General features: G+C 44.3%; 1 protein-coding gene across 1 annotated transcript in view; it reads left to right on the plus strand.

Moving 5' to 3' along the window:
• Positions 1-22450: 22450 nt before the first annotated feature.
• The window catches only part of ESRRG (estrogen related receptor gamma), a 208121-nt gene continuing 203806 nt past the window's right edge, over positions 22451-26765 (plus strand). Inside the window, exon 1 of the mRNA XM_036277516.1 lies at positions 22451-22660. Coding sequence (XP_036133409.1) covers positions 22605-22660 — 56 coding nt within the window. The 5' untranslated portion in view covers positions 22451-22604. The remainder of the gene's footprint in view (positions 22661-26765) is intronic.

Here is a 26765-nt window from a genome sequence, read left to right on the forward strand (position 1 = left end):
AGAACACGGGGTTCCTTTAAACCTCCACAGCGTCCTCCCCATGACTCTTGTTGCCAAGCACTGAGCTTTCTAATCACTCTGTGTGCTGTCCGGGATCCAGGAAGTCCAAATCTAGCCAGACAAATGCAGCCTGGCTTAACAGAAGAGGCTTTAACAGGTGCCATCGGTAAGGTCTCAGGGAACCTGAGAGACACAACAAACAGTGGGGACCAATGACCAGCGGCATCTGTGTGCCCCAGTGCCCAGGATGGCACCAGCCACTGAGTAGCAGTTGGCCACGGGGGCTGGCTAATGGGTCCTTAACTAATGCCCTAACAATGCAAAAAAAAAAAAAAAATTTAGATACCTTAGCTGTGCGGGGCCCCGGCAAGCTGACTTCTGCCGGATGCCCTGTGGCGACAGAGCCAGAAACAGATGGATGGGAATACAGGGCATGCACCTGGTCAGATACAAGGGATGGGTGACGGAGTCCATGGAAGCCTGCTTATTTTGAAAATAGGCAACTGAAGAAAGCTGCCACAAAGGTGTCGACATCAAGGGACAGGTCAGTGTCCCGTTCTGTCCTTGTCTGCAAGGTTTGTGCCGCAGCCCTGTGGTCCCCCCTCGCATAGCTCATCTCATGATCATTTCGAGGTGGCGAGGCCCCCTCTGTTCCCACGTGGGTTTGCTTTCCTCGCTGTGCATGAATCACCTGCCTGGACACTATCCCTTGATTAAAGTGAGCTCCACCAGGTGACTGCCCCCACAACACCCTTCCAAATCCTGTCACTCTACAAATACAGGGGTGGCTGGTATGCCCCAGAAGGAATAAGGAACTGTGAACGGACACAGAGTTCACAAATTCCCACGTGGACCCCGAGCGGGCACCGGAGCAAAACGGGGGAGGACCCTGTGTGCTTAGATAGGGCACGTTGCAGGTGCAGTGTGGGAAGGCACGCTCCGTGGGAACAGCCCGTGTGAATAGCTCTATTCAAAGCCAGACTCTTGGTTTGGTACTGATAGCGAAAGAGAAAGAGAGACAGGGCCATGTTTTTAGTTCTTTGAAATCACTGGGAACATGTTGGCCACTGCGGTTGGGGAAATGTTTGACTGTTTTGTAGGTTTTTCTCATTCAGCCGATTCTGGATAAACAAATGAGGTCGCCATCCAATTAGGGTAGCTGGGCATTCTGGTGGCACAGAATGGCCGTTGCGTCCCTGTCTGGGGACGGTGGATTGAACAAGGTGGGACTTGTAACCTGTTCTGAGCAGGCTTTGACCGAGGATGTACATTTCCAGGTGAATTAAGAGTTCCTCTCTATGACAGGTTCCCCGCGCTTCCAAACAATATTTGCAAATCAATGATTATATCTCAATACAGTCTCAACAGAACACGCACAGTTAAGATTTTTATTTTAGGAGCAACGACTCTGTTCCAGTAGTATTTATTATTGGAGATACATGTATCGACATCACAGATGTAACTGTGCATGGTCCCCTTTTTCTAGTTCAGTAGCAGCAAATAAGCAACACAGAGCTGATGGATTAGGCAACATTATACACAAAATAAGGGCAAAAACTTATTGCACTCCACTCATTAATCATGTTTTGTGATCTCCCGAGTGTCTTGAATCATTACCAAATACCGTTTTTAGAGTGGAATAATATTTGTGGGTTTGCGTGTCTGTACATTGGCCTGTTTCTCTCACTGTGAAATCAGCAAACGGAGGCTTAACGAGATCATAGGGTTTGCCCCCAGTCCCGTGAGTTCCCCGCAGAACCAGCCTGGAAGAGTCGTGACCCAGAGGTCCTCCGGTGTGAATGTTTACAAACTGTTTGACAGAATCAGAACATCTCGTGTAGAAGGAAGTGCAGTCTTTGCACCTAGACATCCAGTTCTGCTACATTCCTGGACCAGGGGGATCTGCAGAAGCCACAGTGGGGGTGGGGTGGAGAGCAGGGAAGAGACTCGGCTGTTTCCTGTCAGCCTGGTGATGACCTGAGGAGTGGGGACCCGAGCTGTGTGCATGAGCTGTGAGGACCCGGCCTGGGACAGCAGGTATCTCAGGAGCGTGGGTGTTTTTATCACATGCGAGGGCCACCCAGGGAGGGTAAGAAGGAAGGAATGCTACCACAGAGAGGGGACACCTGGTGGGATGGGGGTCATTACTTTCGAGTTTGCCTCTGTCACTTACGAGTTGCTCGGCAGTTTAAATAACCTCTCAGAATCTCCGCGTCAGAACCTCTAAACCTGGGAAACTAACGTTACTTTTCTCACAAATAAGGGAAAGGACTCAGTGAGATTATGTGTGAACAAGGATTTGGGCCGTCTTAAAGGCATATGTTTGTGCCAGGAATGAAGACGAGAACATGACACCTATGAAATGGATCAATTCCGTGAAGTCTGTGTTACGGGTTCTTAGATGCGGTTCCTTCGCGAAGTCGTGCTGATAATCACTGCTAATAACCCAGGGGCTTTTTAATATGTCGAAGAAAAGCATTTAAGTTACATTAGGCTGTTTTTAGGAAACATTTCAGAATGTTATACAAATAGGAATAGCAAGAATGGGGGGTGTGTGTATGTCCATTAGCATGCATGTGTAGGTGTAAATGCATACACTGTTTATTTGATAAGTAGACAGTTAAAAAATGTATTTCATTTACTGAGTTGAGAGAGAGAGAGAGAAACGTTGATTGGTTGTTCCACTTATTGATGCATTCATTGGTTGACTCTTGTATGTGTCCTGACCAGGGATTGAACCTGCAACCTTGGCTCATTAGAACAACGCTCTACCTAACTGAGCTACCCAGCCAGGGCATCAGTAGACAGTTCTTAGAATCAGGGCCCAAAGTTTCTTTCCTTAGTATCTGTCAGCTCTCTGAGGTCTCTGCGGTGGGGCGGAGAGTCAGTGTGTATTTTTATTCTTTTGTTGTCGGTTTACCCCAGGTCTGTTTGTCAGCTACAAAACGTAAATAAATGCGATCGGGTTGCAAGGGACATCTTTAAACATTAATAAAGCTGTCTACGTTTTTAAATGTGACACAGTTTCTGTGCTATGATCAGGAAAGAAAAAAAAACGCTATGGCCCTGGCCAGTTTGGCTCAGTGGTTGGAGCGTCGGCCTGCGGTCAGGAGAGACCCGGGTTCGGTTCCCGCTAAGGGCACGTACTTCGGTTGCAGTTTGTCCCCGGCCCTGGTTGGTCGTGCGGGTGGCAGCCACTCGATGTGTCCCTTCACGTCGATGTTTCTCTCTCTCTCTCTCTCTCTCTCTCTCTCTCTCCCTCCCTCCCACTCTATCTATACAAAAAAAAAAAAAAGGAAAAATATCCTCGGGTGAGGATAAAAAAAAAAAAAAAAAAAAAACGCTATGAAAATGAAGAACTTGAAGCAAAGAATTCTTATTTTAAAAGCTGTCTCTGGTATGTCTGCAATCGGTCGCTCTGTGGGTACCGGCCTAGGAGGCTGACAGCTGTCCACCTGAAGCTGAGGTCTGGCCAACTGGAGCATTTTGCCTATAAGTATCAATGCTTTCCTGGTTTGGTCTCTTTTGTCTCTTCTTCAGTCTACCCTTGGGCAGGCTTACATTCCTGTCATCCAGAAAAACATGTCATCACAACCTCTGGTGACAGAAATTCCTGGGGTCATATACTGGTTCAGTCACTTATCCACTGGGTTTTCTTGGCTCAGTTCCTATCCAAGTTTCTTTCTGCTTCTTTTTATTCCTTCCCAAAATGGAATCATGACATCATGATATATTATTTACATTAAATTAGATAATTACGCAACAAAGGGAGGCATCGTGTTTTGGACCAAACGTGTAAACCTGGCAGCTTGAGACATAGTAGGTGTTCGACAAATGCTTTCTGTTTTCCTTCGATACAAATCTACAGGAAAACTGCTTTTAAACCCCACAGTAAGTAATAATACCACCTCGTGTCTGTAGATTGCCGAGTAGTTTACAGAATGAGTTTGCTGCACAGGTGACTGCCCTGTCTGGAAGGCTGGCGTATCAATACAAATCACCCTGATACAATGGAAAAGAATACCTGCTCTTTATTAAGTGGGTCCTCTACCGATGGAGGAACCGAGTGCAGGGAGGTTAAGTCACTTTCCCGAGGACGAACCCCTAGCAAGGGACAGAGATGACTTGGAAACTTAGCAGCTTCCTCATCATGCAGGTGACCCAGCCTGCATGGCTGATGTCGTGACATAGTTGACAGAGGAACAGTCGGGGGAGAGACCCAACCTTCAGCTCAGGAGAGTCGAGGTTCCTGTGCCGGGTCTGGGCCAGAGCAGGTGCGAGAAAACGATTTCTGAAATAAATGACAGAGGGAAACGTAGCAGTTCGGAAGAAGGGGACACCGAGAGAGTGCAGCTTCACCAGACACGCCTGTCAGTGACACCGGTGATGCAAGGACCTCGAAGGCCCCGGCTCAGGTCTCCGGTGGCTCACCAGTGATTTCCTGAGGGACTTGAGACAAGGCTCTTTCTGACCCCAGAAGCAGGCTGAGCTTCGGCAAACAGAGCAGAAACACAGACGTTCGCGGATACGGAGCCCCAGTGAAAACCTGCCCGGGCAGCGACAGAGAAGTCGACTTGCCTGATCTGGCCTGGAGAGGGGACAAATGGGTACTAGAGACGAGCGCGTCGAAGGGCATCGTGCAGGCTGCTGGGGCTCCCGTGGCGGTGGGCCAGCAGCGTCGCTAGGAGAACAGATGGAAATAGGACACATTCGTAGCCAAAAAGAGGTGACTTGTAGGTAACACAGCATGCGTGGCCGGGAGTGATGACGGTGAGATGTGGGAATAACCTCTAGAAGTCCTGTGTGTGTGCCGTTCTTGCACTCAGTTCTTTTTATTGGTGCGTATTTATCAAATCTTTGACTAAAATCTGCGGCTTGCAGACATTGTTGAACCTTTGCTTTTAGGAGTGGGCTGGGAGGGGCGTGGGTGTGTGTGTACGTACCCAAGTGTGCAGGACTACACTCAGGTGAGATCAAAGATGTGATGGAAACATCAGATGAGCCACTCTCCGAAGAGAGTGCAGTTGGCTGATGTTTCCTTCCCAAGGAAAGGATGTGGGCTGGCATTTCTCTTGCGTATAAATATTTTGTTTAGCGCCTACTGCGGTGCTAACAACAATGTGATAAATGCTTGCCAGATATAGTATAAATAAATACGTTCACTCGATGCCCTGAAGGTTGGCATTCTTTACTGCCATTTGTTTCAACACAAAGTAAAAGAGACTCGAGCGGACAGTGCGTCCCGGACTCCCTGGCGGTTCCTTGTCCAGCCCAGATTGATCTCTTTGGCTTTGTTCTCTTAAAGCACTTAACCCTTTCCAGCCTTCCTGTCCGCGCCTTAGCCAAAGAGGGATGTAGCGAGTAAAGGAACCGCGCGATGCGGCCCCGCACCGGAGCAAGAGCGGTCAAGGGAGGTGTGGTCCCCAACGGGGAGAAATGGTGACGGGCACAGGCTGTGTCCCATGAGCAAGTTGCCCACCAGGGAAGCTGTAGTCAGTTCTGAAGTCTGTTCCCTAAGCAGTAAAACTGGGATCTGATGAAGAGCTTGGGAGGCTCAGCTGAGCTGCGGTGTGGGTAATGCCGGGCACGGTCGCAGCACGCTGTGCGCTGGGGCCGCTGAGCCACCTTGACCATGCCGGCCGTGATGCTGACCGTGACGATGACGGTCAGGACGACGGTGACGAAGAGGATGGGGAGCACCCTCAGTGCCCAACAGCTTGCTCGGCAAACTCGGACAAGGCATCACGCCAAGATCTGTTTCTAGTTCCTGTTTCTGGGGCTCAGACTTCCGTCAGAGATGCTCTTAGCTTTTAGAAAGCATAAACGCACTGTAAATGACATGACCCTGAAGACTCTGTGTTTTTAGCATGGACTTTGTAAATCAGTATTCCATGCCTAGCCAGAAAAATGGGTTTATGACTGAGGTTTTTATTCTGGTGTCCTCTCCATGACGCTGAGAATCACTTCGAGGACGGTTTCTTGTTCTCTGCCGGCCACCTTGGCACACTCCTGCGCTGATTGCCGATGTGTAGAGTGTGCCCATACGGTGACTTTTGTTTTCTACTCGATAACTTGACTCATACGTAGCGGATTCGGCCAAGGGGTAGACTTGCATTGTCCACTCTGTTGCGAAGTCATTGGGTTTTATTTATTTATTTTTATTTAATTTTTTTTCTTTATTGATAGAGAGGAAGGGAGAGGGAGAGAGAGATAGGAACAGCGATGAGAGAGAACACCAACTGGCTGCCTCCTGCATGTCCCCCACTGGGGATCGGGCCCACAACCTGGGCATGTGCCCTGACCGGGAATCGAACAGGCGACCTCTTGGTGCAGGGGTCGATGCTCAGCCACTGAGCCACACCGCCGGCCGGGAGTCATTGGGTTTTAACACACACCTTTTCCACAAAGACCTGTACTCCAACCAGCAGCCTCAGGCCCTTGGTCTCTGCTGACTCTCAGGGTGAGCCTGTGCCTTGGACGGAAGGAGAGTCACTTCAGTAAGCACATCGGCCGGCAGCTCCAGCCCTGGGCTTAAGAATTCAATCTCTACACGCGGGCGCGGATGGAAACACACTGCGCTTCTCATCCGGGGCTGTCCTCGTTTTGCGCTTATGGGGAGAGAGAGATCCCTCTTCTCTGGAGGTAAAAGCTCCCCAAACTCTCAGCTTGTCTTCTGTTGACTGGGAGAGCCCAACACCAGAGGGCGATGTGAATACAACATTTTAACTAATTTTGTTGTGCAGTTGATTTGATGTTTTGCTTTGTAAGCACCGTGAGCGTATTTTGTGTTCATAAGCCATTCATTTTCCTTCTTAAGAGTTCTTTTCCTAGAAACTAAAATTTTTTTTCACTCTGTCCCTCTCCCTACTTTTTGCATTTTTCAAAGAACCGAAAGATTAAGAAATTTATTTATGTAACTGGTATTTATTGAGTATCTACTATATGCAAGATCCCATATTAACGATTTGGAGGGAAGAAGCAGAAGAACACAAAAAAGACTCATTAAAGAAATACCTATCGGCGAAAGCCCTGTCACAGGTACTACTAGTACTGTGACGATAAGCTGGGGAGCTCCTGTCTTCAAGTAACTTACAGTTCATTGAAATATATAATCCTATGCTTCTTGTCATTGAAGACTCTTTGACTTACCCAGACCCTTCCTCCCCCCACAATCTTTTAAGACTCAGTCCAGAAAACCTCCCTCCTTTCTCCCCTCTCCCAAGCAGAACTGGCCACGTCCTTTCTGAAGGCTCTGCCTTCTTTGTAAAGACACGCCACCTCCATGAAGAACATTGCAAATGGGTGGACTTCCCATATCTGATGGAGGGAAGAGTTGGTGCAAAAATCCTGGAAATAAGAGTGCATTTCAAAAATTTCAAGATAAGTGGAGATTATTATACTTGGGTTGCTTGGAGCAGAATCGTGGGGGGAAATATGCTAGGAAGGAAGATTGAGGTCAGATTGTGAACAGACTTGAATTTCAGGTTACAAAAAAATCTCGATGTTGTCCCGGAGACTTGAAAGCACACAGGGTCACGTGTTCGAGCGGCGCACGAAGCGGATGAGGAGGAATCAGGGAAGAGGAGGGTGGGAGGCCCGCACGGCTGCTGGTCTGGAGAGGCAGGGAGCTGGAACTGAACTCGGAGAACATAGAGGTGACTTAGGGTGAGGGCCAATAGGTCTTAGAAACTTACTTTTTTTTTTTCCCCTGCGCACTTATCTGCAAAAATGTGGTGTTTTTTTTTTATTTTTTTTATGACTGTACATTAATCTTTCTCATAGCAATTCAAAGCTCAGAAGGTAGGTGCCCTGTTATTCTAAACTTTATTTTTATTTATTTATTTTTTATCCTTACCCGAGGACATTTTGCCATTTTTTGTTTGGACAGAGTGGGAGGGAGAGAGAGGAAGAGAGAGAGAAACATCGATGTGAAAGGGACACGTCGAGTGGCTGCCTCCTGCAGGCCCCAACCAGGGCCGGGGACAAACTACAACCGAGGTACGTGCCCTTAGCGGGAACCGAACCCGGGTCTCTCTGGACCGCAGGCCGATGCTCTAACCACTGAGCAAAACTGGCCAGGGCTGCCCTGTTATTATCAAACTTCTCCGCTCGGTCAGGCCCTGAGTCGTGTTCCAAGCATTCGAGATGAATAAGACGGGCTCCCGCCTTCAAGGAGCTCACAGTTTAATGGGAGTAATAAAGCGATGTCCACACTGATACGAGGTCACAAAACAACGGTGTGATAAAAGGTGTCTCCAGGGAAGAGGTGCTCTTTCTGAGTTTCCAGGTGACAAAGAGATTTGTGGGGGTGTGCAGGTGGGCTGGGATGGCCTTTCAGCCTGAGGGCTCCGCGTGGGTAGTGACATAGGATTGTGAACAGGTATAAAGAAACAAGGACACTACAAATTATATGAACTCCAGAGAGCTTTGAACTCCTTTGAACTCTGTAGTAATGGCACCTCTGTGTAGAGGGTGTTCATTTTTTTGTATCCAGTGAGATTCTATCATGTTGGACAGTCCTTTTTATATATTTTAATTGATTTTATTTAGAAAGAGAGGATGGGAGAGAGAGAGAGAGAAACATTGATGGGAGAGAGAAACATCAATCGGCTGCCTCCTGCACGCCCCCTCCTGGGGATCGAGCCCACAACCCGGACATGTGCCCTGACTGGGAATTGAACCAGGACCTCTCAGTCCATGGGGTGATGCTCAATCCACTGAGCTACACCGGCCGGGCTTGGACAGTCTTCTTATGTGACGATGGGTTTGTGAATGAAGAGGAAGACACAGGTTAGGGACCGTGATAACTCAGTGCCACTTACATTTGAGAATCAATTTCTTAGGTGATTTTTTAAAAAAGCACCCTCTGAAAATGAACACTTTAAATTCTGCCCAATGAAACTGTCCAGTTCAGAAGGCAGAAAACTAAAGAATGTCAACGTGTCTTAAATCCCATATTGACAAGTGTGACGTGGTCAGTTCAGAGCCACTCGGTCCGTGTCAAGTTTAATACAGACACCTGTGCCTGGACCCAGGGGTGAGCAAGACGGTACAGACCCAACTGGGAGCCCTTTACATTCTTGATCATTTTAGTTACTCTATGGGTTCTATAGAAAGGTGTGTGCAAAGCATTATTTTTCTGCAGACATGTAGGGCAATGACTATTTCTTTTTTCCTCTTCTTCTTTATTTAGTGGTTAGCATGTTTCTTTGAGGGGCTTAGAAACCTCTCTAGTGCACAATTGAACAAGAAAAGACCTCCCCTTGTGGTGGGTTTTTTTTTTTTGGTCAGGCTGATGAAGCTGTATAGAAATGTAAATGTAACATAAAGACTGGTATGTGGGAAGTTAGTGTCTCTCTCCCCTGATCCAAGCTCTCTTGGAAAAAAATAAATAAATAAAGAGTGAGAGAGAGCGCTCCAATTTTGCTGTGTGTGTACATCCCTTGTGTAAGGACATTTAATTAGCTACAAGTTACAACAAAGACTTTTGAAAGGAAAATATATCTGTGGTGCACATGCCTTTATTTTCACTCGGTGAGCAGCTACGTCTTTAACTCCCTTATCAAGGGCTGCACGGGCCGCACAGACTAAATTGGGAACGTCTCCACACTGTTTGACAAATAGATTTTTTGTAAACTGATTTAGCCTTTTCATTGTTTGCATTTCATTATATAGCAGCCCTCATGTCACAAAATCGGGATTCATTCAGAACAGAGAATTTAGAGATAGGACTGTCGCCAGATTAAAAAAAAAAAAAAAATTGCACCGGTCAGGCCTGTTAAACATCAAATAATAACAGGTCACTGGAGCAGAGGGTTGTTTTTCAGGCGAGGGGCTCAGATTTCGGAGGTCAGGAGTCATTCTGGGGACTTGGGATGTGGCCGGGGCTGCAGTCTAAGACCATCTCCCGGGGAAATGGCACCTGGCTGGACAGAACCCAGCAAAGGGACAGGTTGTCATCTGCATCTTGAATCTCCTTCTCCTGAGGGGCATGAGGTGAGGATTTCAAATGTAGCCGTGTCTTGGTTTGGTCTGAAATACTTGCTTAGCAGGTGTTGGGGTTCCCTGGCCCATACAGAGGAGCCGTATCAGGGAAATTCACTTTGAAAAGAGGTTGAACACTGAGCCTGCTTTTCCCTGCCTTTTTCCTAAATCCTTGAGTCTGGACCAGTGAGTCTCAACCCTGAATGAGCATTTACATTACCTGGACGATCTGATGACCCACAGGTGTCTGGGGCACCTCCTGGTTTCTCCAGGTGGGGATGGAGGGTACTCTGCACAGTTTCCAGGTAACAGGTGCTTGGCTTTGAGAACCACATGTGTAGACTCGGGGCCACCCCCAGAGAATCATACAGTAGCGTTTCAAAGAACCTATCAGTTCAATCCACTGGGCCAGAGCCCTAGGCAGCTCTTACTTAACCTCCAGTAGAAAGTCCGAAAGATCACCGAAGACAGTTAGGTACAGGCGTCTTCTTTCTAGGTGTTATTTAAAACATCGAGCTACAATGGTGTGACATCTTATTGTTGCCTCTGCAGGATCCCCTGCATCCTTCCCCCCACGGGGAGGCTTTCTTGTCCTGTTCAATGACTCTGCAGAGATCATCTTTTGTGCGCTCGTCCTGAGAGCTGGGATTAGTTACAAAGATGAGAAGGATGTGGTTTTAGTCTTGAGAAGCTTGTAGTCATGGGGGAGTCAAACACGCAGAGGAAAACCGTCCATAGCATTTGGTTAGGGGTGACCACAGTGGGTGCTGGACTCTCTGTCCCATCGGACTCTTCTGACCCCACAGTGTGGACTAAGTTTAAGGATAAGCAGGATTTTGCTCAGGAGAAGAAACAGGGACAAGGAGAAAGAAGTGAAATCTGAGGGGGTATATTCAGGAATCTACCAGGAGTTAGAAAGTTCTAGAATTTTTAACATATAATCAAGTCACTTTTTTTTTTTTTTTAACCTATCAGGTCTGGTATCTGGTATTTCTGTTAGTACTTTGCTCCCCCTCCCACTCATTCTACTCCCCCACCCTAGATTCTGTTTGACGATTATTATTTATTATAAAAACCATCCTCATTCATTGGAAAACCATTCAAACCATGGTTTAAAGTCCTGTCATAGAGGTTCTGTCTCTTCCTGATGAGGAAACTGTAGAATGTTAGAGCAAGAAAGAAACATGGGGACCCTCTAGCCCAGCGGTGCTCTTAGTTGGCAAGCATGTATCAAGTACCTTGAAGTGTTGTGAAAACACAGATTGCCGGGTTCTGGCCAAAGGTTTCCGATTCAGCAGGTCTGGGGTGGGGCCCGAGAATGTGCGTTTGAACCAGTTTCCAGCGGCTGCAGATTCTGCTAGTCTGTGACCCACACGGTGAGAGCCCCTGCCCGGGTTCTACCTGGCTCTTCACTGAAGCCCAACGAGATGAGGCACCAGTTCCACAGTCGCAGACGACAGAACCATTGCTCCTCGCGTGTCCTCGCTACCACATCTCGCTTTTCTGGGCCAGATGAGGGAACCTCAGAGATGTTCTCTTTACCCTTACCCTGAAGTTCAGCTTGACGTTTAACTTGGGGGTGTAAATATTGGGGTTAAAATGCTCTTTAACGTCTTAGAAGGATTGGATTGTGGGTGAATTGCACAGCCTAGAGAGCTTACTCACTAATGCTCCAGGAACTGTCCAAATGTTCCTCTTTCAGGAAAGATGAGTATATTGGCCCTGAGAATCAAGCTCTTGAGCAAACCATTCAGTTAGTGGAGACTACTCAGGGCCCCTTAAATGGTCTTAAGATGCATGCACGAATATGATTTAATGTATTCAAAGCTAGTAAACAGTTGTTCTAGAGGTTCTCTCGTGGATGGAGGGGTGGGGAGAGGGCTGGGTTTCACCGTCACTGTGCAACAAAATGAACCCTAAAAAAGTGTCGCCAACATTTTCTTCTTATCCACTGGATGGAAGAGACACGACAGTGACCATTGTTGACTGAGTTGTTAATTATGAAAAAGTGAATAGATCAGCCCCGTTAAGATACTGACAGGATTTCTTCAGCAAAATATTGAAACTCATCTGCAAAAAAACCAGTGTGAATATAACATTTTTTTTTTTTTGCACAAATCAGCAATTTCTTGGGCAGTATTTATCAAGGGCCTAAAATGTCCAGGTGACAGTATGAGGCACAACCCAGGTGATTAAAGGCCATCAAGGTGCTTGCTGAAGGGAGCGCACAGAGAAGTAGTAAAACGTTCCTTGATAAAACCAAGTAAACCGGCTAATGCAAAGCATTATGGGACACAAGAGAGAGCCCTCAGTCCCCCCTGGAGACCCCTGGAGGAGACATTTCAGCCAGGAACTAGTACTGGAAGGGAATTCTGTCTACCCAGTGGGAGTTGTGAAACATTGTAACCAGGATTACAAGGAAAGGGGCCCTTTGTTTGCAACACTGTATCGTTTATTTATAAAATGTAACTCCCTCCCCCACGCCCCAGTAAGAGCCCACGAATTAAGTCTGTAAAAATAAACAAAATGTTTACATTTACATTCTGTACATCTCAAAGTATTGATAGGGATTGAATAATTGAATAGGACTAACTGCTCAATCGATGGGAATGAGGCCGTTGGTGGGGCCAAACGGGAAGGCTCTGACCACAGAAAGAGCCCATTAAAGCGAATATTGTCTCATTTAATCATCTTTGCTAATAGAGAAAACAAACTGTGGCCGTGTTTCCGTCCAAGATCTTAGCAATCATACACCCAGGCCCCAGAGCACCTGGCGCTGGGCAACACAGTCCCCTCGTACAGCATTCTAGAAAGATCTGAAAGATAAAACAGACTCATTATAAAGCGAACGGTGGGGTTTATAAAGCTGTTACATTATATGAGTTGCTCATGGTTTCCTTTTTATTAAGGAGGAAATCTTGGGAAAATTCCAGGCCAATATGGTGATTTTAAATTTTAATTTAAATTTTTAAAAAACTGATCATGGCTTCTGTTCTAATGAAGAATGGTTTTGTGCTGCCTTGGGTGTGTTTGTCCCTTGGCCGAGATATTTAAGATTTAGACCATGGTCGCTTTGCTGCGAAACTTGGGGAAAAGTAACGAGTCGACGGAGCACTACACCAAACGGAGTGACATCAGTTACAGAGAAGGGAAACAGACCTCAGGTTTCCTGTCTGTATTTCAAGTTCTCGCCTGTATGTGTGTAGCCCAGGAACACATAGGATTCAGAGCCGGCACCCAAACCATGAACATCTCCTCCGAAAGGAAGAATAGGGTGTGTAACTGCTAGAAGCAAAACAATTTGGGGTGCACAAAAAGGCACACTGGGGGTGCTTTCCCATGTGCCCTGAGTGTCTTTTACAGAGGACGGAAAAGATTTATAGGGCACAACTTGAGATTGCGAGTGCAAGAGATGCAGAACTTAACAAACGAGAAATTCAGGTTCTGCCTTTGCAGCATAACAACCCAATGTCTTCAGGCCGTCAGCTCCTTGGACCTCAGTGTGTCATCCATAAAATGGGGATAATAATAATATAGCTTTTCCCTGCCCCCAGGTGTTGTGAGGAATAAAAGAGACAAGTGTGAAACTGCTCTTTTATTGTAAACTTATTGCAAAAAAAATGTTAGATATTCTACTTATTAATTGTAATTTTAAGATTTTTTAAACAGCCGAGCTTTTCCGCCTGTATTTTTCACATTCTGGCTGTATTTTTCACATCCAAAGTTTGAACAACCTTACCCTTCTGTTAAATTTTACCTGCTTTGTTCCGAGTTCTCATTTATTGAAGGCTGAAGTAATTTACTTCTTTTCTCACTAGCAAAAATACTCTTTGATTTACTCAGTTTTGTCATTCAAGCGGTCACTGAATTTAGGGGAAGACGGGCCTTCTTTATATTATTTGCGGTTCTGTAACAGCAGCTTTGATTGGAGAGAGCTCGGGCCACCAGGACCTGTGGCCCACACATTTTTAACCCAGTAGGTCCACGTGGAAACATACATCATCCACATGAGCTCTGATCCTCATTGCAGCTTTGTTTCTCGTGGAGAAAAACTAGGACTAGATGTGTGCATCAGTACGAAAATAGTTGCATAAATCCTAATAAATTCATACTTGAAAAATCAAGAATGCATTCGAAAAGTATGTAATTCATTCTGTAAAATCTGAAATAGGTATTACTGTGTTTAAGTAATTGGAAAACAACATGTACAGTATGACATGATTTGTGTAAAAAACGAAAAGCAACATTGCTGGGGGGAAAAACCACACACACACACACAAACACAAACAAATAGCTGAGCACTTAGTGACAAATGACAGGAGAGATAAGAAGCCCCAGGTGTCATGCCTGGTATTGTCCCCCTAGGCTTCCCTCCTCCTTCTGTTCTTTTAATCTCCCAGGGCCGCAGGAGAGCCATTCTCTGCCTCACTCTTTTTTTGCTCCCAAAGTGTGGCTTTTCTAGAAAGTTTGGGGGCTCTCCCTAATCAGATATGTTCTCTCCAGTGTCTTGCTCTGAGGATGAAACCATCAACCAGAACATACAGGACGTGGTTAAAGACTTACAGGTAGAGAGTGGTCCGAAGGCAAATGTCTTTTTCTGCTGATTAATTCGTTCCCTTCTTCCTGTCCTATAAGAGGAGACAACCACCTTCTTTCTGAAAGTATTCTGCAGAATAAAGAAAGAAATAAGAGAATATGTAGAAGTGAAGTGCTAGAGTATCTTAGCACAAGCAAGCCTGGTTCTCTCTTCTCTCTTTTTAAATCATCGTATCTTTTTAAATGCCCCTATATTACTCGAATAATCCAACGGAGTCATACTGTTTAAATTTGGCAAGCTCCCTGAAACATAATAATAATACACTGAGTAGTAACATTTGTCATTAGTTCATTCCTTCATTCACTTATTCAATGCGTTCGCTGTGTTCCTAGAACATTGGCAGGAATAGTCACCACGATCCATTACTGGTCCTGGCCATGGTCTCAGATCTAGTGCAGAGGCTCAGATCACAGCTGGGTGGGGGTCAAGGTAAAGGAAGCAGTGGCCATACAAATTGAATTTGTATAAGAAACAATAGTCACAATGTGCTTAGAAAAGGTAACAAGTTAGCTGTGCAGAAGAGAACGAATTTGTATCTAATTCACCCCCACTTCGTGTTTAATAAGTGACCGTCTTTATCTTTCTACACTTTCGGGGAAGGTAGAGGGCAGTCTGGTGTACACTTGGGTATTTAGCTCTTGGAATCAGATGCCTCCTGGCTCTTACCTGGGACCTTTGTCCTTTGAGGGCTCAGCTCTCAGCTGGAGTCCTAGACACTGGTATATTGTCAACAATTATAAGATTAACCATTGTAGCTTGTTACTAAGTAAGCCCTGGAAAGGGGAGCAATGCAATTTTCTTCGAATAGGACTTTTTCTACTCCCCGGGTGTGTCACCGGGGCAAGACTCTTAATCACTCGGAATCTTATTTTCCTCACCCGGAAGGTAACCAAGTCGGACTCATATTCCCCTGGTCTTTCCCTGCGTGTGATTCACGTCACCCAGACTGTCCTTCTGCCGTAGATTAGTGGCCGTTCGATGGAACAAGAGCAGAGCCCAGTGAAAATACGGGGTTTGGGGATAGCTGATGGAAGCAGCTCCTGGATGAATGAGCTGGGCTGGGGTAATAATAAATTCGACAGCGGTGCCAACCGAATGGTGGGTAGAGGGATGGGGAAGGAGTGTCTCCAAGGAAGGGAGAGGCAGTCTGAGCGGTTTCTCCCTCCCCTTCTTTCTGGTAACTAATGGCCTATTCTGGAGAGTCAGCGGCATCCAAGCACTTGGCTGGGTCTGCGTTCCTCATGCTCATCCACAAAACACGATGGTGGCATTCAGGGGACATCTTGTATTTTCTTCTGTCATTACATTGAGACACTGCGTAGGAGGCAGTATTTGTTTAATTTTTTTTTCTTTTTTCTTTATTAATATATTAGAGCAAGAGGAAGGGAGAGGGAGGGATAGAAACATCGATGAGAGTGAACATCAATTGGCCGCCTCCTGCATGCCCTCCACTGGGGATCGTGCCCACAACCTGGGCATGTGTCCTGACCGAGAATCGAACCAGCGACCTCTTAGTGCATAAATCAATGCTCAACCACTGAGCTACCCTGACTGGGCAGGAGGCAGTGTTGTAGTAAGCACTTCACATTATTTTATGTACAAATCATTGGTGTTTTCACTGGAGGCTACTTATACTTTGTCTTTTTGTTTGTTTTTATATTAATACTTTGATCTCCAAGTCAAAGATGAAGGCCAAAGGATGGACAACACCATTCTTTAATATTTCCTCTTTCATTTAATGAGATTTAAAAATAATATGGCTGCCCTGGCTGGTGTGGCTCAGTGGTTGAGCATCGTCGTCCCATGCACCAAGAGGTCGCTAGTTCGATTTCCCTGTCAGGGCACATGCCTGGGTTGCAGGCTTGATCTCCAGTAGGGGGTGTGCAGGAGGCAGCCGATCAATGTTTCTTTCTCACATTGATGCTTCTCTCTTCTCTCCCTCTCCCTTCCACTCTCTCTCAAATCAATAAAAACATATTTAAAAAAATAAAAATAAAAATGCTATGCCTATCATTACCAGAAGGCTCACTATGGGTAGGATGACAGTAAAATGTTTTATCCAAACTGAGATACTTTTGAGAGTATGAGAAGGAAACACCATACATCATTAGGCTGGGGTAACTGGTATGCGTCAGAACCCCTCGGCCCACCGGTGGTCATGGGGTTCCCCCAACTAGGACCAGCCACTGTGCTAAATTGGCTTAACTCAGTTAATCCCCATAACAATTTTACCAGACTGTTAGGGTTGTTATTCCCATTTAAGAGAGGAGGAAACTGACACAGAGGAGGGAAGTGACTCTAGTCCGAAGCAGGGCTGCAGCTGTCACCTGCCCTTGCTGTCTCCTGTGGGCCCCTGGTCTCCTGACTGCTGCGCATGACAAGCACCCACCCACCCCTCATTCCTTCCCTCGGTTGGGGGGAGCAGTAGTCATGTGCCAAAAGGAACCTTAGAAGTGTGTCAGCAAGTTCTGACATAAACACAAAACAAAACCAACAACGTCATCATCTCTGTCAGCCTGTTGATAGGGACACCAGGTGCTGTATCTTACTTTTTTTTTTCCCCCAAACCGGTCCTTTGAAAATTTGGACAAAGGGTTAAAGGAAGAGAGCATTTTCAAATAGTGTTGAATATTTACATCCATCAGGAAAAAACAAAACAAAACAAAACTTCGTGCTTTCTTTCATGTTTCATGGATATATATACACATTTTTAGTTTCAAATATATTATACATTAAATGGGGTGATTCAATAGATAATTTGATCATTCTTCTGGTATCAAAGCCAGTATTGCTTATTCTGAAATCTCTCATTTTTTTTTTTTGGTTCCACTACTGCCCCCCCTTCTGTGTCTCCTCTGCTCCCCGTCTTCCTCTTCAGACGCCCTTTATTTTGGACAATGCGATCACACACATGATTGAGTCAACAATTTATGGCTTTTAAAAATAGGGATTTTGTCCTCTCTCAGGTTTATTGTTTATCATAATCATCTTTCAAGTGAAAAGGCTAATTTACTCTTTCTATAGGAATATTTTAAGCTTGATTATCATAATACTACAGCTGCCGGGAAAGGTCTTGGGTAGCACGCTGACCTTGAGTGTTTTCTGCGTTTAGCTCATGGTGCTTAACATTCAGGAAAGAATATAACTGCAACTCACTTATTAATGTGTAATCTCCCCATGTTAACGGTTGCTCTGTAAATACATGCCATGCAGACAACAGAGATCTTGGAGGATCCTGTGAAATGCATTTGGTAGTTTACCCTGGCAAGCATGTTGGAAACAGACCATAGCTGAAGGCAGGGTTCCCAATGGAGATACTGTAGTTCATAATTTAATTTTTTGCTGACATTTTGCCATGTATATTATTAGCTTGGCACAATGAAAGTGAAATAATCCTGAATTAATTAAACAGAAACTTCTATTAGTTTCTGTCTTCCTTTGATTTCCACCCCCCCGCCCCCCACTTTTACAAACACACAATGAAAATAATTTGATCTGTTGTGGAGGTGATATAATTGTGCCCCAGAGAATGAATATATATATATATATATTAATTTTTACACAGTTTCGGTAATTTGGGAGTGGGGTGGATTTATAGGACAAGAGGTTTGTCAACAGGAAAGGATTTTTATTTGTGCTCCCTTGGAAGGTGATCACTTGCTGTAAAGGTGATTGCCTCTTGCCAATGGAGACAATCATTTAAATATCAAAGCCTGTGCCCTCGGAATGAAAGGCAGCAGAAAATGAGGCATGATGAATTGGTAGAGGTTTGGCGGTAACAGGAAAGCAGTCGGACTGACTTCGAAAGAAGTCTTCGTGTCCTCCGTGGGAAAGGTGTTCTTCAGCCGGTTTCCAGCGTCAGGGGAGTCCCGAGACCGAAGGATGAATGGGGGACGGATCAGGGCGGTGGCCTGCTCAAGGCCACACAGCTCACGTGGGGTCAGAGGGGAGCTTGAAGCTTAGTTCTCCTGTCAGCCCTTCGAGGCTCCTCTTCCAGGGATGTGCATTGTGCGTTTTCTTTTGGAGTTAAAGATCGGAGTTTGGAAGAGTCTTGGTCTGCGTTCTGTAGTGTGGTCTATTATATTACACTCCATGCAGTGAAGAAAGTTAAACAGCTTTTCAGAGGCGTTATGATCTTGAGAAATGGCCAGCGAAGGTGGCTGTTTGGAAATCTACATTTGCGGTGCCTTGGTGGAGTTGTAAATATCGAACAAATGGTCTATGTGCCACACAGAATCAAAATCTGCTTCCAAAAGAGTGTGGCAACTGTAAAAATTTTTTTTTTTCATCTTTATTGTTGAAAGTATGACAGATAACCTCCCTTTAATACAGATTAGTCTTGTTAATTTTCAGAAAATGGAGTTGGGAACTAAAAATAGCCATAAATTTGCAATAATTACCAAGAGGATGCATTTTCTCATCTCTTTTTAGCAACATGAGAATGCATTAGAATGTTTTAAAGTTCTGGAACAGACAACAGGAGTCTACCTTTTATTTCCACATCCGTTTTGTTTGTTGCCATTCTGGTTTTTTTCAAATGGAAATGATGTATATTTTCTGCTTGGTGACTGTTATCGGGGGCCTGAGAATGAAGTCTTCTGGGTATTTGTGACTGCGCTGTTTAAAGAAGAAATTGAAACTATGCTTGGACCCAGGGCGTGATGCATAATAGACTGATATTAACTAATTTATGAATATTCTTTGTGAAACAATCCTAAGAGGTCCTTTTGTTTGGTCCATTTATCCTGCTTTTGGTAGACTCCTTGTGGTAAGATTGTGAAGTGTATAGAAGGATTAGCAATAGGTGTTTATTCTAAGCTGTTTATCTGTTTGTTTGTTTTTTTCCCCCCAAATCCTTTGAGTTGAGATTCTTAAAGGTTTATACCCAGTATTGCTCAGGGTAGGTCTATGTCCTGTGATTATCCACTCTTTCCTCGTTCAAGGTGAGAAAGCACCGTGACAGGGGGAGAGTCTTGAGATGACTAAGCTGTGTGTGTATAAAATATCCTGGAAGCTGTCTGGCAAGTTTGGTGCCGGAGATATTATTTTAAAATTTAAATTGGTTAAACTGGATTCAGGACAGTAGGTGTAGTCTTTGGTCCTTGACTCGTAGAGGTGACACATTGATCCCCAGGGAAGAACACAGCTAGACAAGCCTGTGTACTTCTGGTCATTCAGAAAGCAGCCAGCCCAGTGAGCACGGCACCTTGCATGGCTGAGATATGTTTCGTGGGAGGTCGGTGGGGACTCCGCCACGTGTGCTACTACACGGATCTCTGGGAGTGCAGAAAAAGATGTGCACCTGAATCTGAGTCGAAAGATGTTTAAAAATATATACTAATTCAACCAAATGGTTCATAATGGGTCAAATTAGTACCCAAAGGGAATAAGGAAATTCCAGAAAATAAAAGATAACTCCTATGCAGCGTGGTGACTGAAGGTGCATTGGTAAATAATTGACTACAAATCTTGTCTTTAAAAAGCCATTTTGGAGGAGTAATAAACAAGTTCTGTCTCAGCATGCTAATGCAAAGAAACTGACCACAGTACAGGATTCCACTCAGGTGGAAAATCTGAATGCATGGAGTACATTAAACAATGTTTATTTTCATTTTTTAAAAGGTCTCTGGACTAAATGAGAAGGAAACTTTTTTTTGACATATCTTTTAAAAATATGTACAATGGGATCTATTCATTCCCCTGAACATCTTGGTTTATTCAGAAATCAAGGTAGTCATGTCTCAATGCAATATCTTTTTAACACTGTATTTCTAATGCACTATTAGCTTCCATCTTCCTTATATTGTATTAGAGAAAAAAAAAAGTGTTTCTTTCTCAAATGGCTTTTTATTTTTTTAATTATAAAATGATGACATGTCTCGTTTTAGACTGAATAGACAAATCTTTTTTTTTTTTTCCTCTTGGTGTCTGCAAAACGCTTGGATTTTCTTCCACATCTCAAAGCTCTTTTAATTCACTGCTCACAACCAAATTTACATCTTAATTGCAGAGTTCACATTTGACAATATAGACAGCATAATGCTACTGGTAATTAAGCTTTTACTACCTGCCTTTATACAGATTTCTCAGGCACAGTTTTTGCTATGTGAGTTCCCATCTAGAAACTTGTATGCATTTGGGCCACAAATAAAATGAAAGGAATCAGGCCCAAATCTTAGATGTGGCTGAATACATGGTAGGAAAATTGCTGTCTTCTGTGGAGGGAATCAAATCATGTCTGTCATTTTAAAATTCTGAACTTAAATGCGGCAGTTCTATTGGAGTGTTTTGTTGTTGTTGTTTGTTTGTTTGTTTGTTTGTTTTGTTTTGTATAGACCTAGAAAATTTGAGAGGATTGAGAAAAAGAGTCACATTCTGATTTAGTGGATTTAATAACACTGTATATCTGAATTAGTTGATTTTGATCTCAAAGATTATACTATTAATATTATGTAGACCTGTGATACAAAAGGTTGTCAGCAGTAGAGATGAATTATATAAAAATCATGGGTCTTCCCCTCCCAATCAGGTAGCAGTTCTTTCTTTGCTATAAATAGCTCATATCCATTCCAAATACATGTGCTTGTATAACAAATTCTGTATTTTAAATTGGGACCTAAGAAAACTCTTTGTTATACGGAAACACACTAGATGCCATTGGAGGAAAAACATCCTCTCTTCCTATATCCTCTTAAAAAAAAAAAAAAAGTACAACTTTTGCTTGAGAATTCTTAGTTTTGTAAATTATTATCTGTTTGGAAGTCGTCTTTCTACTGACCCGACTGTGTGGTGATTTACAAAATGTTTCTGAGCTGATTTTTCAAAACACTCAGGGTGTGTTACGGGTTAGAACGAATAGGTAAACTGCATTTTATTGGCAAGCTGATGTTTGGGGCAACATCATGTATATTTGCGTCTGTCTCCCAGTTTGGAAGCTTGTGTTGAAATAAGTATATGATTAAAAACAGCTTGAGTGCTGGCTGTCGGGACCCCAAATGCAGTCTGTATTCTGTCCACACGCACGGAGGGACCTTTGACATGCTCTTGACCGTGCAGCCCGGGCCTCCCACCCCTAACCTGGCCAGGCCCATCGGCCCTGCAGTTTGAGAGCCATCGGCAGAGAGGCAGCAGGTACAGCAATGTGTACGCAGAGAACAGACCCGAGCCTTCTCCCTAGTTATCCGGAGGCTCCCGTTCCCCTTCTGCAGCTGTGAACACCTGAATTCCTCCCCGGAGAGGATCTCCATTCACTTGCCCCACAACCCAGAAGAATGTCTCTGACCCTTTAAAACGCCCAGGATCTGTGGGGCAGGAACACAGCAAGGGCCGCGCTGACGAACGCACGAGCCACGAGGGCACCCAACAAGCAGCCAGCCCGCCCCGTGGAGGACACACAGACCACAGCAGGACAAACTCCATTCTCTACCTTCCGCAGGAGCCTGGCCCCAATTAGCTGCGTCTGCGTGAGCTCTTCTGTTCCCGGCAGCGCAGCTGAGGGCAGAGACCCAGGCCTCCAGTGCTCAGAGAGTTAAGTTAGTTGGGGTTTGTTTGGCAGCTTCCCAGGAGGGAAAGGGGGGGTTAAAGCAAGCAGGCAGGCAGGCAAGCAAGCAAGCGAGGGGGTCGGGGGGGGGGCGAGCCCAGCATGCACGGGAGCCTTTGCAGCTCGTCCGGGCTGCGTTCCCCTCTCCCACTCTGCTTGCACCCCGTGGCTCGTCTGCACACTTGCTACCTGCCTGGCTGCGCGCTCCAGCAGCCTCCCGGCGCTGCGTCCTGATTGGGCAGAGGCCCCCCAATCGGCTGCGAGGCTGGGCCGGTGGGACTGCATATGTAAAGCCCTACTTCATATTAATAAGCTCCAATCGGGGCTTTAAGTCCTTGATTAGGAGAGTGTGAGAGCTTTGGTCCCAACTGGCTGTGCCTATAGGCTTGTCACTAGGAGAACATTTGTGTTAATTGCGCTGTGCTGTGTCAAGGAAACTTTGATTTATTGCTGGGGTGCGCGCATAATGGTTGCCGGCCGCACATGGATTCGGTAGAACTTTGCCTCCCTGAATCTTTTCCCCTGCACTACGAGGAAGAGTAGGTACCTTTTTCTTTCCTTTTTAAAACTCGGCGTGGGGGTGCGTGCGTGGGGGGGGGGGGCGAGGGTGGAGGGGGTGGACAGAATGGGTCTTTGCACCCTGTTCAGGTAATGCCCGAGTGTTTTCTGTGCACGAGTGCTTGTTTGTGTCTGTCTTGTGCCTTTTGTGTGGTGGGTGATCTCCTAATTCACTAAGTCGAGAATTGTTCTCTTGACTACAATGTTACCTTTGACGCAAAGCTCAGTGACTGTCAGTAAAACAGCTGTGTGACAGTCACTTCTTATTCAGGTGCTAAGAATAGGCAGTTGGCACAAATGCTTAGTGAACTGTTAAAATGCATCTTTGACGAGGACCCATTTTCCGAGGAGAGATGTTTTAAAATACAATATTCAAAATGATTTATACTATTGAGTGCTTCTTAGGTATTTGCAGTGTGACAGATATTTTCAGCTCCTTGTCATTTCTTACCCGGCAGAGTTAGAGGCGAAATGGCACATTTACTAATGCTCCTTCAGAGAACAATTTCAAAACTGGCCCTTTGCAATTCAAGGCTAGAATAATGTTATTTGCATGGTTAGCGTTAAGTCAGCACTTAACGGACAAATCAGTCCATTAAGTAACATGAGATTTTCACACATTATAAATATTTAAGGGGAAGGAAAAAAAAAAAGAAGAAGAAGAAGAAACAGTAGTGACTTTTGAAATTTCCCCTTGAATAGACAGTGTGGATTTGTTTCATGTATCATGTCCAGAAGAAAATACAGAAAAAGTACTTTTGTTCTTACGTGCGGTTTAACTCGTATTTAGGAATATCTTGATGCGCATGGATCTATATGTTTGGGTGGCCAGAAATGGGGGAGAAGGGAGACGGGGGTAGGAGAAGTAAATTAGGCATTCTTGTGTAAATGAATAGGTCATAAACTTAATTTCAATCCACGGCGAAGATAAAATATTAGTCTATTACAGGAGGTTTCACAGGCTCGTCTTTCTGTGGCTGTGCGTTCTCATTACCGTAATACCAACTGTTAGGACTCTGAAAAGCGTGCTTCTTGGCAAGCTTCTCTCTCTGTGGATTGTGAGGAAAATATAAAAGTCGAGAAGATGAGGCAGTGCACTATAGGTGAATGCCCACTAGCTGTCCTTACTGCCTGCGTATTGCACTGCTTGGTAATTAAGAAAGAAATGAAAGTGACTTGCAGTCTCCTTGGCTGCCAGCGTATGTATGAGTGTGCGTGTGCGTGTGTGTGTGTGTGTGCACGCTCACACCCACACCCACACACTCACCCGCACACTCACACGGGGTATTAGCCAAGAGTAGGACTTAGGAAGAACTAAAAGATCCGAAGGCTGTGTGGATGTCTGTTCGAAACACTCAGAGGCAGAAACGACCTTAAATGGCGTGAAAATAAAAATGAAAACTAAACAAAGGTAGTTTTGCCCCCCCGCCCCCAGTGGAATTGGAAGGTTCGTGGACCTGGGGCTGGAGAGTTGAGGGTTTAAAATGTCTCCCTGGCAGGAAGGATGCCTTATCAGCTCACCCGGATTCTGAACTTTCTCTCTTAAATAAAGAGACAAACTTTAAAAATCCCCAGAGGCTTCTTTTTAAAGTAGTTTTCTCGAATTTAACTTCGGGTAGCTAATTTGAATAATTCGTCTAGATAAGCCTCTTAAAACAGATGCATTTATGTGAAATCGGAGCACATGTCCTTTGGCTTTGGCGCAAGATTCAAACTAGCTTTTTTTTTTTTTTTTTTGGCTCAATTAAAAGTCATCTTTAAAAAATACAGATTTATTGTCTGGGTGCAGTTCTGATGGTTACGTGGTTCACCGGACAGACAGAAAGATCTAATGCTAAGCAACGCATCTGCCTCTCTGTCTCAATTAATAAACCACAGAATTTATACATGCTATTAATATTCATAGTAATTGCACTGGGTTAAACCCCATCACGTGTGTGTATACATAGAAATGAAACCAACGCAGCATCAGAGGGAAATATTGGACCATTTCTGCTCCGGAGACTGTTGCAAAAGGTTCGTACAATTTCTTGACCACCATTAGGAGAGCTTAAACTGTTAACTTAGAACTATGTATTTTTTAATTTTAGGATATCTGCCGGCACATGAAAGAATGTAATACTTGAAAGCTGGTTTCATGTTTAATAGCAGTAATAACTGATAGCATAAATAGATGAAAATAATATCTTGGCTCATTTTGACATATGTCAATGTAATCATTCTAAATGAGTGTGCTCATCACACGGATCCCTTTCAACCTCTGATTAAAATGTAACGTTGCCTACAGGATTAGGGAGCGGACTTCATTTTACTGACTGTTGTAACAGTTGTTACAGCTGTTGGAAAAAGGAAAGGCAATTCAAACAGTCCAAAACAAGGAGGGAACCGTCCAGTAAATTTCAGCTTGATCAATGGAAACCCAGACGTTGAAAATGAAACAGGTTTGGGTTTGAAGATTCCTGCTGGGAGCTCTGCAAGTTTTATTTTGTATGGTCTACTCTTTTTGTTCCAGGGTTTTGATTCTTTTCCCCTCGGCCTTTTCTGTCCTAGTTAAAAGCTAAAGTAAATGGAAATATAGCTATCCAAAAGTAATACTATAATGTCAGAATATATGGGATAAATATAGGCAGGTTGGAAAAATGTATACAGTATCACCAATAACACTGAGCCTAAATCAGAGTGGATACAGTTGTTTGTTTGTTTGTTTTTAAGTAGGAGCTTGCCTGAGCCACTTTAGATGTGATATTATTTGAGAACTATGAACAGCCACTTTAAGTTTATTTTTCTAAGAAAGAATACTTCAACTCCAGACTTGCAGCTTCTGTTACTTTTCTTCCTGTTTCTTCTCTTTAAATCTGCTGAAAACACCTGCAGCCTTAAAGGTAGGCAGTGTCGGAGGGGTTTTCAGATCATTTCTTTGTAAATCGCTGACAGTGACAACCAGCTACACTCAAGGGTGAGTGTTCTTGAGCTGTGGTCTAGTAATCTTGACCCTCGCATCTCTAAAGCAAACAGATTCATTCTGTTTTTCCTAAAAATTAAATAACCTCTGCTAGTTGTATATGTAGCCTAAGCTATATATAGTCCAGATAGCCAGACAGTGTGGATTATGTAATATAGGATTTCTCCTTGGGGTAAGCAAAAAAAAAAAAAAAAGTGCTTCTGAGTTCATGCCATAAGGGTTGAAATGGGAGTGATGAGTCGCTGATGGGACCCCGTGTTTGCCAGTCCTTTGTGTGACTGTATTTGTGTGTCGCCCTCCACGTTTGGTGGTAAGTTCAGAAATCCTCCTGTTACCGAAAGGGCTGGAAAACAGCTTTCAGTTGCCTGGGCAGAGGCCAGGGTGAGGGTGCTGGTCGGTTCTTATAGTGATGGTTTCTCGTCTTAATGTGTCCATGGCACTGCTGTTTTATTTACTGAGCCTAGCGTGTTACAGCGGTAATTAACCCATGTTATTAGCAAAGCCCTTGTGGATAGCCATTAATTCTCTTGCATGGATGATCATTTTTCTAGTGTTTTCTCCCCAATAAGGTGTCATTTTTTTTCCCCTTTAATTCTAAATTGACGGCCTTTGATAAATTTCTTTGATTTAATCTGACCTGGAATATATATTGGCCATCTTATAAAGAATGGTATTGTAATTCATTCTTAAAAAATGCTAATAGAAGCCAGAGGAAAAAAAAATATATATGTGTGTGTATGTATGGATGTATATATATACATATATATGTGTGTGTATATATGTATACATATATATATATATATATATATATATATATATATATAGTTCATCCCAAAGTCAAAAAGACAAGAAGTCAAGGTTTAAAAATAATGCAGGAAATCAGTTTTAACTCCAAATTTCCCCAGATCTCAGAATGGATGATCATTTGTGTCTCTGAGGTCTTTTAATCAGATTTTTACTTAGTTAATAATACTTTAGGCTTTTTTTTTTTTTTGTCAAATATTGAGCCAGCAGAAAAATCCCTGTGCTGAAAAAAGATAAGGACCATCTCATTAGCCAGGTCATACTTTTGCAATTAATTTTAGGTTCATGGCGCTATTCATCACACAGGGCAGGTAACTTCT

This window comes from Molossus molossus, unplaced genomic scaffold (genome assembly GCF_014108415.1).
Source record: "Molossus molossus isolate mMolMol1 unplaced genomic scaffold, mMolMol1.p scaffold_m16_p_23, whole genome shotgun sequence".
Taxonomy (NCBI): domain Eukaryota; kingdom Metazoa; phylum Chordata; class Mammalia; order Chiroptera; family Molossidae; genus Molossus; species Molossus molossus.